Raw genomic sequence first — 14,995 nt, 5'->3', positions numbered from 1 at the left:
CACAAGAGCCATTGGACTTCCTCTGATTTAAAGGTTCAAGGATGTTTTTCTGCTGCTTTCTGTCTTTTCATAATAAGGCAGAATAGCCTGTAATTCATTTCCCTGTGAGCATCACTGTGGATCTGAAGTAGCTTGTTGGACAAAGAACAACCTCTTTCTACGTTAATTAGGCTGACCGGGACCAGCTACCAGTGAGAGATGGGAGTTTATTAATCAAGGAGAGGGGATGTTTGCAATTTTCTGTTCATTTTGTCTACCCTAGGGAAGAGAGAACAGTACTGAGCTCTTAACAGAACAAGCCCTACACAGACAAGCACAAGATATGAGGCCAAAAGGCCACTTTCATAATACCTAATAAAGCAAGCTTAAAGGAAGTTAAGGAGATAGAAGAAGATACGGAGGGCTCTCCCAAAGCCTCATTAAAGCAGAGAGCGTTTAGATCCCACTGGTGTTCCTCACCGGGACTACTGTACTGTGGAAGAGTATCAGACTGTGACTGCCTGTCCTTTTCATCTACAGGCCGAGATGGAGTTATGGGCCAGTGTGAAGTCCCGAAGGATCCTGGGTTCCCGGATTGCGCCAGTAAAGTAGATGTGAGTTGACAGAGATTTTTCAAAAACTCTCATACTCCTTTATGCCTGTCTTTTTTCTTCCACGGTTGCCTTAGAGAAAAACAGATTGGTGGAAGCAAACACTGGCACCCAACAAATTGATTTCTTGCAGAGTGTTTTCACACCTGTTTCATTGATTGATGATGTTGTTTTGAAGTGTCTGCCTTCTAATGGTGTTTATTATAGTACAGTTTGCCCTTCTTTTATAAAAATCAGACAAAACATGTTTAGCCTTTGAGGCGTGTAAAACAGGTCTCCCTATTAGTAATTGGTCACAAGAAACTTAGAGTGCACTTAGAGTATATTACATTACATTATAATGCTCTTACACTCACAGTTTGCAAGCCAATAAAGGACCAAAGGCAATCTAACATTATGATCTTTAAGACACCATAAAAAGCTAACTAATCATTGAGATCTTCTGTCTTGCTTACTTTTATATTTGCTAGCAGAATAACAATGGGAATACTGGACACATCAGCTAACTAGGCCGAGTTCGCTCCAATGCAAATATTCGGCACAGAAAAAAAAGATATTGAAAGAAACAATGCACGTTTGCGGTAAACATCCCATATCAGAGCATTTGGTGGCATTAATGCACTGAATCCTGCATTGAAGTCAAAAGCATAATGGAGCTGCTGTTGTCTTCCCATGCATTTGAATACATCCCTGAACATTACTTATAGAAAAAAAAAAAAAAAAACATATTTGCAGCTCATAAAGTCTTTAGTTTGCCCTGCATAGCACATGGTCCATCCTCATAAATATTTTTTTTTTCTGCTTCTATCCTGCACATATTTACACTCACTACTTTGACCACATGTTTTACATTTGCATCTTTTCCACTTTTCCCTAAATCGATTCTTATGAAAAATAGGGCTGTCAAAAGTGATGACTTTAATGATTTGTGTTGAAGGTAATGCACACAGGGGAATTTACTAAGAATGAATTGCTCCTGCTGAAAGCTGTTTATTTGCATGTTCTGTCTGCGCTGCGTTTGCCCCTGATCCACTAAATTAATTATGCAGATCAGGCAATGGCACATGCACCACAAAATCTTTGCTGAACGCAGTATTGAGGAGAGCACAGCAGATTACTATGACCTGACACACACTATATTGCCAAAAGTATTAGGACACCCCTCCAAATCATTAAATTCAGGTGTTCCAATCACTTCCATTGCCAAATGTGTATAAAATCAAGCACCTAGACATGCAGACGCTTCTACAAGTGTGTGAAAGAATGGGTTACTCTCAAGAGCTCAGCGAATTCAAGCGTGTAACCGTGAAAGGTTGCCATCTGTGCAATTGGTTGCCTCACAGCTAAATATTCCATGCGTAACTGTTAGTGGTATTATAACAAAGTGACGCAATTGGGAAAACAGCAACTCAGCCATGAAGTGGTAGACCATGTTAAATCATAGAGCGGGGTCAGCGGATGCTGAGGCGCACAGTGCACCAACTTTCTGCAGAGACAATAGCTACAGATTTCTAAACTTTGTGTGGCCTTCAGATTAGCTCAAGAACAGTGTGTAAAGAGCTTCATGGAATGGGTTTCCATGGTGGATCAGCTGCATCCAAGCATTACATCACCAAGTGCAATGCAAATCTTTGGATGCAGCGGTGTAAAGCACGTCACCACTGGAGCATGGAGATGTGTTCTCTGGAGTGACCAATCACGAAAAGTGGTCTGAGTATTTCACAATCTGCTCAGTTACTGGGATTTTCACGCGCAACCATTTCTATGGTTTACAAAGAGTGATGTGAAAAGGGAAAAACATCCAGTATGCAGCAGTCCTGTGGACGAAAATACCTTGATATGAGGAGAATGGACCAACTGATTCAAGCTTATAGAAGAGCAGCTTTGACTGAAAAAAACAGTCGTTACAACCGAGGTATGCAGCAACACGCACAACCTTGAGGCGGATGGGCTACAACAGCAGAAGACTCATCTCCACTACAAATAGGAAAAAGAGGCTACAATTTGCACGAGCTCACCACAATTGGACAGTTGAAGACTAGAAAAATGTTGCCTGGTCTGATGAGTCTCGATTTCTGTTAAGACATTTTTCTTTTTAATTATTATTATTATTATTATTATTATTATTATTATTATTATTATTATTATTATTTTGAAAATAAGTCAACAAGGCTGTGTTGTTTGATCTTTTGAAAAGTGAAATGTGTAATATTGTGAGAGAGTATTACAAATCAAAACAACTTTAGTTTGATAACAACAAACTCTCATTATTGTGTTAGTAGAGTGTTAGCAGTTCAGGTAATGCCGAGTTCACACATTGTTTTTCACAGCCCTGATTTTCACTCGCCGGGTTTTGCAAAATCGCCAACAATTCCCAAAACAGGTAGCGTAGAAATCTACGCACCCTAGCGGCAGCAAATTTAATCTGCCCCCAAGTGTCGTCTAGGAACTTTTAATGCCCTTCTGAGCTGTATTCCTCTCAATGTGGGCGGGCCAATCACATCGTGTATAGAGTTGGCGGGCGGGGCCATAATGACGACGGCCAAGTTACGTTTTCGTGCTTCTCGTGAACACAGAAACTGGCGAACGGCGGCGGTCTTTCGAATCAGCTTTGACCGCGACTCTGGAAGACTTGAGTTAAGCTTTTCTCTGAGAAAAGAACAAAGAACGGCACTGAAGTCATTCTTAAAAAGGGAAGATGTGTTCGGAGTTTAGCCGACCGGATACGGCGAATGTTTAATCTGTCAAAAGCTCTGTTTCACCTTCGTTGCTCTGGTTGGTTGTAGCGCTATCCTATCGCGTGCATAGGGAGTTTGAAAGACAACCGTTTATCCCGCCCCTCGGATTGAGCCCTGTCTATGGTGAGTTTCCAGACCAAAAATCTTAATGTGGGTCTGGCTTGTCAGGCTACCGAACAGGCTTATTGATATAAACGAATAGGCAAATCGGTGCTCACTCACGTGAGTGACAATTACACCGTGCAAATGATCAGAGATAATCTGAGAGAATCGCTTCTTACTGATCCCAATATTTTGCACTTTATGCAACCTGCAATCATTAACACTATTACCGCTAGGGGTCATTGTATACCTAAAACCAGCAGCGATTATAATGTTTATGCACATTCGTTTAAAAAAACAAAAACAAAAAACTATTATTATTATTAAATAAATATTACTTTTTTATTAAATGTTTTAAGTGTTGATTAAAAAAGAATGCATGAAGCTAGAATTTGATTTGATTTTTTTTAAAGCAGAGGGTTTGTTTTTTCTTTGGATGTATTTCATGTTCAAATAGGGGCATTTTCATTTTAAATTGAACTAATCCTTTAAGTATTACACCATCATCATCCATGCAAAGTGGCTGTTTTATGAATGACAGTTTCTTTGAGGTTAAATATTTGTTGAACACTCCTAATTCCAAAGAAAGCAGCCAAATCAAACCAATCTTTGCTATCAAAGCGTATAAGTCATTTGGGGAACAAATAACTGTGTGGAAGCACTTATAGTTTGCTGTGCTCCTTTAAAGGTTTGCAGAGGTATTAAGACTGAATCCAACACCTACATAAGATGCTTTGACCTGAACTGACATGACCTTTTCCATTAAAGATCACCATGCTCTATCAGTTTCTGTAGCCTGGACACAAGTGAGGTGAACAATCACAAGATCCCCATGCAGGGAATACCAGTACTGATAAAATATATAATTTCAATGTACTCGTAGTTGCTTTGAATAAAAGTGTCAATGTAAACATAAATAATTCATTTGAAGGGTCCCATCACACTTGGTTTGAGTGTCACACCTCTGTCCTCACTGTGAATTGTCAAAATAGTGCCAACATACAGTTAACTGTTACTCATCTTTTAATGTTCAAGTGGATGAGAGCCAGGTGGACATCTGACCCTTGCTACGCCTTTTATGGAGTAGACGGCTCCGACTGCTCTTTCCTCGTCTACCTGAGTGAGGTGGAGTGGTTCTGCCCCCCGCTGGCCGGGAGGAATCAAAGCAGCCACCCCACAACCAGCAGCCTCCCAAAAAGACAGGTGAGTGCCTGAAAACAGTCAGTGATTACAATAATGAATTCATTCAAACAAGGAAGATTAGAAGTTTGTGAATAATTTTGGCCAATTTGAAGTTTATAAGGCTCTTTTCCTGAACTTAACGAGTTGCCTAGATGGGCTGCAGGTATAATGGGCAGTGTCATGTTTAATATATAAAAAAAAATAAAAAAAATGTACTACTTTACTACTTTGATAACCAAAACCTTTTCTAATCTTAACAAAATGCATATCGTCTGAAAGGTCTCAACGTTCCGTATTTGGTTTTGTGACGGAAGTGATATTTTAACAGAAATGTATAAATTTGTTACAAGAGAATGCTTAATAATAATAATAATAATAATAATAATAATAATAATAATAATAATAATAATAATAATAATAATAATAATAATAATAATAATAATAATAATAAAATCAATGGAATGTGAATCAGTGGCTATTTTTGGTCAAATGCCTCAACAAAATTCAATGAGAACTTTTTAACATTTGTGTGATATCACCGTCAAATAACTTGGTTAGACATATGACTTTGGTTTGATAGTAATCTTTTTGTAAAACTTATTTCATAAATATATATTTCACATAAGTAGAATATTTAGTACAGTACATTTAATTTACATTCAGTTTAAACTTCCATAACTTTTTCATACAAACACACAACAAAAAAATCACTTGCTTTTGCATGTCTATTCTCAAAAAAGAGGGTTGACAGTTAAGGTGAATACTTATTAAAAGTGACAGCAATATTAATGTATATTTTTTCATGGTTTCCACAAAAACATGAAGCAGCACAACTGTTTTAATCATTGATAATAACCAGAAAGGTTTTTTTTCTTCTTCTTGTATCAAATCAACATATTAGAATGATTTCTGAAGGATTATGTGACACTGCACACTGGAGTAATGATGCATTGACGCCGTCATAATTACCGTAGTCTCAAGATGACAACATGTGACATTATATTTGGAGCTCTTCATATTCTCAGACTGGGAATTATGTGTTTCTAGGGAGCTCCTATCAACGCCTAAATGAATCTGCAGTGGTACAAATAGGAGCTTTCAAAATTCCCATCCCACAAACTGTAATTACGAGCTCTATGAGGATGTGAATGCTTTTTACAAGTTAAAACCATATAATTGCTGTAATTATAACATGGTGTGAATCCCCTGTGCGTGCGTCTGGAGTTTTTACCTATACAGTGTTCCAAATTAGTCATTTATGAGGTTTCATTTAAGTTAGGATGCTGCCTTAGCAGACTGCAGAAAGTGAGGCAGCTCAGTAGGATTTAACAGAGGCTGTGTGTAGAGCATGTGCAATCTCACCTGGTTAGTAGTTACTCCCACAGCGTGTCATTTCAAGTGAAAGAATTCCAGCTGTTTGACACATATTCACAACATCACTGAACCCTGCTAAGAATGAAATGCAATAGTTCTATTCAAGTTTTTTTTTTTTTCACTTTTGAGCTTAAAATGCTGTAGCATTTTCCTGTCTTGCAAAATTATCTCTGTAAATTCCACACAGCTTTTACCAGTATACGGCTGAACTCTTATGCCACAATCTTCATTTTAAAATGACAGTTCTTTTATTTGTAAAACCCTGATTAACCTCAGCAGCCTCATGCAGCATGACTGCTCACAGTCCATTCAATTATGGTGTGTTTAAGTATTGGGCTGATTGCTTTCGAGCCTTAATCACTTGATTTCCCAGCTTAGTGGCGTCTTTGGAAGAGTTTGTTGAGTCATTTGAGTCGTAAGTATAGTACATATCCAAGAGAAGAACTGCCAATAACTGTGTATACCTGTGAAATTGTATTGAATACACACTTAGTGTACTTCAAATAATAAAAGTAGGCCTACATTTTTATAAAACTTGTATGTTAAATAGTATTTATGACATTAAGGGCCACTTAAGTGCACTTAAAGATAGTTACTTTCATGGCTGTTTCTTAACTTTTAAACGTGCACTTGCTGTTCCTTAAACTATGTTTATTTTGACTAACATACTAAAGCACCTGCAATTTTAACTGTAGTGTGTTTTAAATATTATCCACTTCATTACAAATGTGTAATTAAACATTACATGCAAATTTCAATAGAAATTACAAAGGTATATTTTATTTTACCATTAAACCTTGTCAGCAGTAACTGGAACCAATAGGCATTTAGTATACATTTAAATTATAATACATTTTCATTAAATTTTAATTAACGTCATGTAATTGACACTTGTTTAGTTCCTATTACTGATTATCTCCTCGTTTGTTTCTATGGTTGCGTATAATTATCACTTCTCAGTCATGTTTGTATGTTCATCTTGTATTCATACTCCCTCTTTTGTTTAGCCCCTTGTCTGGTCTCATTTCTTTTTACGTGGTTGTTTATCTTCTCCTGAGTTTTGAAATAAAGACTGTTTTCTCTGATTTCCTTCATTGTGTGATTCACAAAAACAACCATCAAAGAAGAAATTACCACTTGGGCTTAACAGTCTTGCAGAGGTTCATTACCTGCGCTGGTGTAATACTGATGGTGGAGGCAACAGCAGGTTGAGTCTCCATGTAATATCAGCGAGGCAGAGAAGGAGCCAAAGCCAGAACCAGTCGAGTCGAAGCAAGCTGCTCAGTCCATCTCGGGGCCAGGAGCAGATCGCTGCCTGATAGATCTGTGGTCTGCGGATCCACTTCCCTCCCGAGTACCCACCCTTGAGTCAACGCTTTCCCAGCTGGTCCCGATTGGAGGATGCTCCGGATCCGTCCGGAGATCTTCCTACTCTGATGTTCCCACCCTATTTATTGGCCCTATCTCTTCCACTGGTTAACGCCAATTCCCTGGATCCGTCGGTGCCACTGGTATCATCCAGCTCTTCGGCTCTGACCCCCACCGCTTGCTAATTGCGGCTCTGTTTTGGGTGACCCATCCACCAGATTGTCTTGATAACGAGTTCTTGGCTTCACATAAGGCCTTCAGGTCCAAGTCTCTTACTCTGTACTACCTCGACTCCACCATGGTCTTCTAGCCCTAGGACTCCTGAGGGCTCCCTTTTCTCTCCGGATCAGCCCCAGTCAGTCATCGCTCAGCTCTTGCCATGGACTTCCGGGTCTACAACTGCACCTCACCCCTTCGACTCAACCGGGCTTCTCCTTCCCTCCAGATTCTTAGTTGTCCTTACTCCCTCCATTGTCGCCCTGTCTTCCTCAGTTCCACGAGCCAGCAACTCCACGTTGGTCTTCCTGGCCGTGGATGTCACACTTTTCTGTTGGCCTCTCTCCTCCACTGGATACTTGACACATCCTGTGTGTCTGCCCATCCCTTCAGTCAAACCTCCACCCTGGCTCCTTCCACTGTCGGCTCAACCATGGTGTCTGTTTTGTCCTCATAGTCCAAGTCCATCAGCAGCTCTAAAAAAGCTTTCCTGTAGCTCAACCAGTAGAGCGTGGCGCTAGCAACGCCAAGGTCATGGGTTTGATTCCCAGGGAAAGCAAGAACATACAATAATGTAAAAATGTGTACCTTGAATGCAATGTAAGTCGCTTTAGATAAAAGCGTCTGCCAAATGCGTAAATGTAAATGTCTATGCTCACCCACCTCCAAAGCTTTCATATCCTCCTCAGTTGGACATTGTATGCACAAGGATGAGCCTTTTCAAGGGGGTAGGGGGGCATACTGTCATGGTTAAGGCGGACGTACAGGGTGCGATTTTTGCTGTCGTATGAACTCGCAGACGTTTTTTTCTTCTCAGGAGAAATCGCGTGGATATTGTGGATGCTCGTATGGTCGCGGCTCGCACCGTGTGAGAGGAAATATGAGACGAGCACGTTAAGAGCACCTCCCGACCTTAAGATAATTTTTAAACATGTTTAAAAAGTTCGGGGAGTCGGCCAGATTTTTACCAGCATATGACTGTCCCCTATTGCCAAATCATGCACAAGCACGTCACATAGGCTCAATCTATGAGTATTAGCTCAGTGGCTGCAAACATACAGCGTTCACACACACACACACTCTTTCTCTCTCTCTCTCTCTCTCTCACGCGCACCCTTCTCTCTCCCTCTGGTTGTTTCGGTTGAAAGGAATGGCTACTGTTCTCTGCTTTTCAACAAATCATTTGCACACATTTTTTCTTTATTTTTTGTATCTGAAGCTATAGCAGCAACATTGAAAGCTCCGGTGTCTTTGTTTAACACGAAAGCTTGTGTGATCGCGGCCGGCTCGCGGTGCAAACAGTTGTGCCGTGTACCAGCTGATTTGATGCGATGATCAAATTAAATGACTTGTAGCGTCTGCAATATCTCACGACCTCCTGAATGTGTACACCCGCCTTTATGGACTTTTTTTCTGTGTAGTTTAGTTCCTGTTTCTCTGCTCTTCTTAGTTACTGATTATCTCTTTGTTTGTTTCTATGGCTATGTTTAATTATCATCTGTCAGTGATTATGTTCATTCAGTCCCTTGTCGTTTTTATTTTTATTTTATTTTTTACGTGGTTGTTTATACTTCTCCTGAGTTTTGTAATAAATACCGTTATCTCTGATTCTCTTCATTGTCCAATTTGTGCAACCAATAGTTACAGTAATTGAGTGTCAGAAAATATTACATGCAGTTCACACTTTTCAGAATTCATATTTCAGTAACATTTACTGCTAAGGTGTACTTCTAAGTGAATGGGTATTTGCAGTTGCATATTTGTTTTAATTCAATAACCAATACATTAGTATGGGCATACATTTTGTCTGTACACTTCTTTGACTGTTTTCTCTCTTCTATTCTCTTTCTATAGGCATTTTTCCGCTCTGATCTGTCTCTACTGTTGGAACGGGTCGGCTCAGGCAAAGAATCCTTAACCTTCATGAGGAGGCGTATGCGCAGACTGGCTGCACAGTGGTCTGCAGCTGCTCGCAGACTTGAGGAGCGTCTGCGTGGTCAGTACAGAGAGCAGAAGAGGGTGAGCTGTCACACACTATCTAAAGAAAGGGAATTAACCCTTAAATGCATACCTCAGGTCTTTAGCAACCCGGGACGTAATTCACTGCCCCCTTTCTCATTCATTTTTTAAAGTTAGTAAAAAAAAAAAAAAAAATATATATATATATATATATATATATATATATATATATTATATATTATATTATATTATATATATATATATATATATATATATATATATATATATATATATATATATATATATATATATATATATATATATATATATATATATATATATAATAAAAAATTATATAATATAATATAAAATATATAGTGGTTATGTAAAGTATTCAGTCCCCCTTACATTTTTTACTCTCTGTTATATTGCAGCCATTTGCTTCAGTTTGCAGTAAAAAAACAACAACAACAACAACAAAAAAACTCAATGTACACACAGCACCCCATATTGACATAAAAACACAGAATTGTTGACATTTTGTCAGATTTATTAACAAAGAAAAACTAAATATATATGAAATATCACATGGCCCTACATCCAATATGTAAGAATGTTTGGCAAAACGTATTTAAGGGTTAAAGGTGCTATAATGAGGTTTCCTTTAAAAACAATGGGGGTAAGGGGGCATACTGTCATGGTTATGAACTTTTTTTTCTGTTTTGTTTAGCTCCTGTTTCTCTGCTCCATTCAATTTCAGTTTTCCTGGTTACTGATTAGCTTTTACGTCATTAGCACTATTCTGATGGGATTTGTTTTCAAAGTGACATTTGAGTTTTGATTATTAGCAGAGGATCATGCATTGATTTGGATGCAACTGGGATTTCAAAACAGAAATTTAGCTGTATGGTATTTGATGAAGGTCAAAATAAATGAGATGGGCTATAAAACATTATAAAACATCTGAATGGGATTAGGTCTCTCATAGTTAGAGAAAAAGAGTAGGGAAATTACTCCACAGTATAAGAAAAACACAGCCGTGTTTGATTAAAATCACACAAGCCTCCTCAGGAAAAAACTAGTCTCGTCTGAAAAAGAACATTTATTATAAGGATTGCTAACAGTAATGTTTGTGCCATTTCCTTGCAAGAAAATCAGTTACAAATAAGCATATAGAGTCTGATTATTTTCATTTTCTGCGCTGACGCCAAGCCTGAATAATAATAAATAAACCTGTTTAATAAATTAAATCAATCTCACTGTAAGATGCACACTCTCAATTCTGTCACAGAGAAGTCGTTTTCTATAAAGAGTTTGACAGTGAGCATGACAGAGCTGTTTACTGTAGGTGAGGAATGCTGCTATTTGAGTTTGACTGGTACGTATAATATAATTGCAGGTGCTTGTGAATCTGTTTCTGGTGGCTGGTTGCACACATTTCCCATGTGCTAGTTTTTAATTATGGTCTTTTTTGTCTGTTTGTCTTTGCGTGTGCTTTCTCAACATATCATTTCCTTCTGGTTGGTGCACTTTTGATGTGCCCTATTGAGTTATTTAACATCCTTTCAACAGTCTTGGTTGAATCTACCTACTGCTGTTAATTGATATGGATTACCAGCTGGCTGTGTTTACCATGTGTGTAGGAAATTTAATTATTTTGGCTCAGAATTGATTTCAATTAATGATCTTGGTTCTTCAATGACTCCATTTTATTTTTCCAACAAACCATTTAGTACTATAATAAGCCCAAATAATAACCTAACTGTAAACGAAATAAAATACAATAATTTTTCTGGTATTTAAGGTTCGGTTTTAGGTTAGTTGCTTATAATTTAGTGTTAATGACATTATACATGGTATAAAATATATCGTGCAAAAAATGGTTTGAAATTTAAAGATCAGAAACATTACAAGCAAGTTGATTATACAAAAAATAAAATGAATTATTATTTTAAAAAAATGACATGAGATTTATGGATAAAAACATTTAGTTTCAGAAAGACAGGGGACGTAAAGTGGCTGAAGTAGCTGTGCAGCGGATCAAAACGCGAATTGATTGTGCGCTTGACCTCAACTCCATGGTCATCTATCACTTTATCAGCTATTCATTTTCATTGAGAGTGGGCTCATTGGAAACCCAGAAATAGAGATGCTGAATGAATGTCTGTTCAGAACAGACAACAACAACAACAGAAAGGTAACTGAAATCTGCTGTTCTGTAAGGTCACACTTAAGCTTAGAACCCACTGCGGCAGTGGTTCAGTGGTTCAGTGGTTCATGTAGGTTGTCTACAAACCGGAAGGTTGGTGGTTCAATCCCCGATTTCCACCTGACCAAGTGTCGAAGTGTCCATGAGCAAGACACCCAACCCCAGCTGCTCCCGACGAGCTGGATGATGCCTTATGGCTGACATCGCCGTCGGTGTATGAACGGGGGAATGTAAGGCAAAATGTAAAGCGCTTTGGATGGCCATAGGGTCTGTTAAAAGCGCTATATAAATGCAGTCCATTTACCACTAGTTATAAGTACTCTGAACTGGCAAGCAAGGTACGACTAAGGTAGAATGCAGAGGTTCGCAAACCTGTCTGTCTCTCTGCTAGGCATCAAAGGGACCAATATACAAAGGAACATTAAGTTAGCCACCAAGTTGCTCAAGATGGCTATGAATCAGGAGAAAAGAGTTGTAATGGGGTAATGCTACCTGAACAAAAGTTGGCCTTGATCACCCCTGGTTGTTCGCCTGGGTGAAGGTGTCTGATTGTTTGAAGACCCGAAACACCCGATGACCCCAGGACACATCACTGAGTATGTTTACATGGACAACAATACTCAGATATTAACCTGATTAAGGCAATTCTCTGATTAAGAAGCTATCATGTAAACAGTGATTTCTAATTACCTTAATCCGGTTGTCATACTCGAAGTAAACGCAAAGTGAATTAAGACATGTGGAGTATTCCTGTTTAAGTCACATTATCAGAGAGCATTACAGACATGTACACACCTTAATCTAAGTATAAACGTTGTGTAGGAGTTTCTGCTGCATTTTGTGACAGGACACATACATATGCACACCAGGCAAGTGCAGAGAGGGCTTTGCTGGCCCAAGCCAATTACTTTTTTAAAAATGAATCACAAGTATAATACTGGGGCCAATAAAACAGAATTTGAATTATAATTACTATAACAATGTGTACAAAACAGTAACAAAGCACTCAAATGTCGGAAAATTCCTGTTTACCTTTTATATTTCTGTCAATCTGAAATGTCATTGCTATGACGCGTTACTATGGTGCGTGTCTTGCTTGACTGCTCATTCTGACACTGCCTCAACTGTATAGTGGGGCAAAAAAGTATTTATTCAGCTACCAATTGTGCAAGTTCTCCCACTTAAAAAGAAGAGAGAGGCCTGTAATTTTCATCATAGGTACACTTCAACTATGAGAGACAGAATGAGAAAAAAATAAAATTTAAAATATTTTTTTAAGAATTTATTTGCAAATTATGGTAGAAAATAAATATATTGGTCACATACAAAAAGGCAAGATTTCTGGCTCTCACAGACTTGTAACTTCTTCTTTAAGAGGCTCCTCTGTCCTCCGCTCATTACCTGTATTAATGGCATCTGTTTAAACTCATTATCAGTATAAAAGACACCTGTTCACAACCTCAAACAGACTCCAAACTCCACTATGGCCAAGACCAAAGAGCTGTCAGGACCAGAAACAAAATTATAGATCTGCACTAGGCTGGGAAGACTGAATCTGCAATAGGTAAGCAGCTTGGTGTGAAGAAATTAACTGTGGGAGCAATTATTAGAAAATGGAAGACATGCAAGACTGATAAGACATGCAAGACTGATAATCTCCCTTGATCTGGGTTCTCCATGCAAGATCTCACCCTGTGGGGTAAAAAATGATCACAAGAACGGTGAGCAAAAATCCCGAAACCACACGATGACCTGCAGTGAGCTGGGACCAAGACTAAAACTGTGACGAGATTTCTTGTCGAGGTAAAAATCTGTCTCGTCATATTCTTATGACCTGGTCATGAAGGAGTGCGAGGGTGAAGTTTATATTACGGCTAGTTTTGCTTTTGATAGAAATAAAAACGATTAAACTCTGGTAGATAATCATAACAGTAGCTTTAATTCCATCAACTTATCTAGAACAAGCTGTTCGAGTCTTGCTAGCTGTTCGCAGCACTGATCAAGTGACGAGAGGACGAGCGTGTTATGAGTGTGTGTTACATGTTAGGAAAGCGCTTGCATTCAGCGTGTGTTATGAGTGTGTGTGTGTGTTACATGTTAGTGGACGACCCTGTCGGAGGATTCATTGCGCAGCAGAAGCGCCAGACTTATATTTTAAAACTGCGCTTTCAGCGCCACCGCTGCCCAATCACAGAGTAGCTATACGAACGATCACGAAATTGAAAGTAAAATGGAATGCACATTTAAACGCGATTTTGTTACTGCTGTTTGAAAGCGGCTCCCTGAGGCATTAAAATTTCTCCCAATTTTAAAGCTATCTGGTTGTTTAACATCTCTTAGCTCTGTATCTGTAAGCTTGAAGAAAAAAATTGTCTCTATTTGCATTTTGAACATTGAGTAGGACTTTAATTATAGTTATTGTTTGCATTTAATATCTATGATCAAGTTGTAGGAAGGAGTTCAGGAGCTCAAAAGTTAAAGCTCGTGCAGTTCTTAGGTCTAAAGAGACAATCAGGAAAAAATACAGTACTGATGTATTTTACTGTACATGATAATTCATACTCAGAAAGTAGAAATTAAATGACATTCATTACAAGATGATTAGTTAAAACATTTCAAATACACCTGAAAACAATTTTTAATTTCTAGTCATGTATTTCATCATAGTGGATTTCTTAAAGATACTAGGTAAAAATCTCGTCTCGTCTCGTCTCGTCTCGTTCTCGTGAACCCGATCTCATGTCTAGTCTCGTTTCGTGACATTAGTGTCTCGTCACACCCCTAATAATGACGTGCCATTAATCGATCTATGTTCTATAACGTAAAACGGGAACATGAACGGAATATCCTAAAAGCAACCTGTGTAAACACCTTAATCAGAGTATTGTTTTATTCAGAATAAAGTCTATAATTAAAGTACTGCTGTCCATGTTAAAGTAGTCACTGATGATTTGTCCCGGGACATCACATGATGATGTATGATAAAAAGTATTATTTAAGTGTGTTTTGCTATGAATATGTACACGTCTTGTGAATGCTATGGCAGTATACATCTGGCCATTCAATTTGATGTAATAGTTTGAAGGATTTATGCTGCTGTATTTAGATACACAGACACTTCTACAGTCAGCCTATGAATCTCACCAATGGTGACATGCTTACAGCTTTTCTGAATTGCTAAACCCCTCTTTATGTAACACCTTTAACAAGTTCAGACAGTTAGACACCATTTGCCAATCTCTTTTTGCAAAACTCTA

The 14,995-nt window shown here is 38.4% G+C and overlaps 1 protein-coding gene across 2 annotated transcripts in view; it reads left to right on the top strand.

The window, feature by feature from the left end:
* Window positions 1–14,995, top strand: part of LOC137092861 (alpha-1,6-mannosylglycoprotein 6-beta-N-acetylglucosaminyltransferase B-like) — a 201,477-nt gene that overhangs the window by 71,108 nt on the left and 115,374 nt on the right. For both annotated transcript variants that reach the window (XM_067457377.1, XM_067457386.1), the window contains 3 exons: window positions 520–593; window positions 4,466–4,633; window positions 9,425–9,589. In XM_067457377.1, the coding sequence (XP_067313478.1) occupies window positions 520–593; window positions 4,466–4,633; window positions 9,425–9,589 (407 nt within the window). The remainder of the gene's footprint in view (window positions 1–519; window positions 594–4,465; window positions 4,634–9,424; window positions 9,590–14,995) is intronic.

The sequence above is a fragment of the Pseudorasbora parva genome, chromosome 2 (assembly GCF_024679245.1).
Source record: "Pseudorasbora parva isolate DD20220531a chromosome 2, ASM2467924v1, whole genome shotgun sequence".
NCBI lineage: Eukaryota > Metazoa > Chordata > Actinopteri > Cypriniformes > Gobionidae > Pseudorasbora > Pseudorasbora parva.
This window is presented reverse-complemented; position numbering and strand designations above follow the sequence as displayed.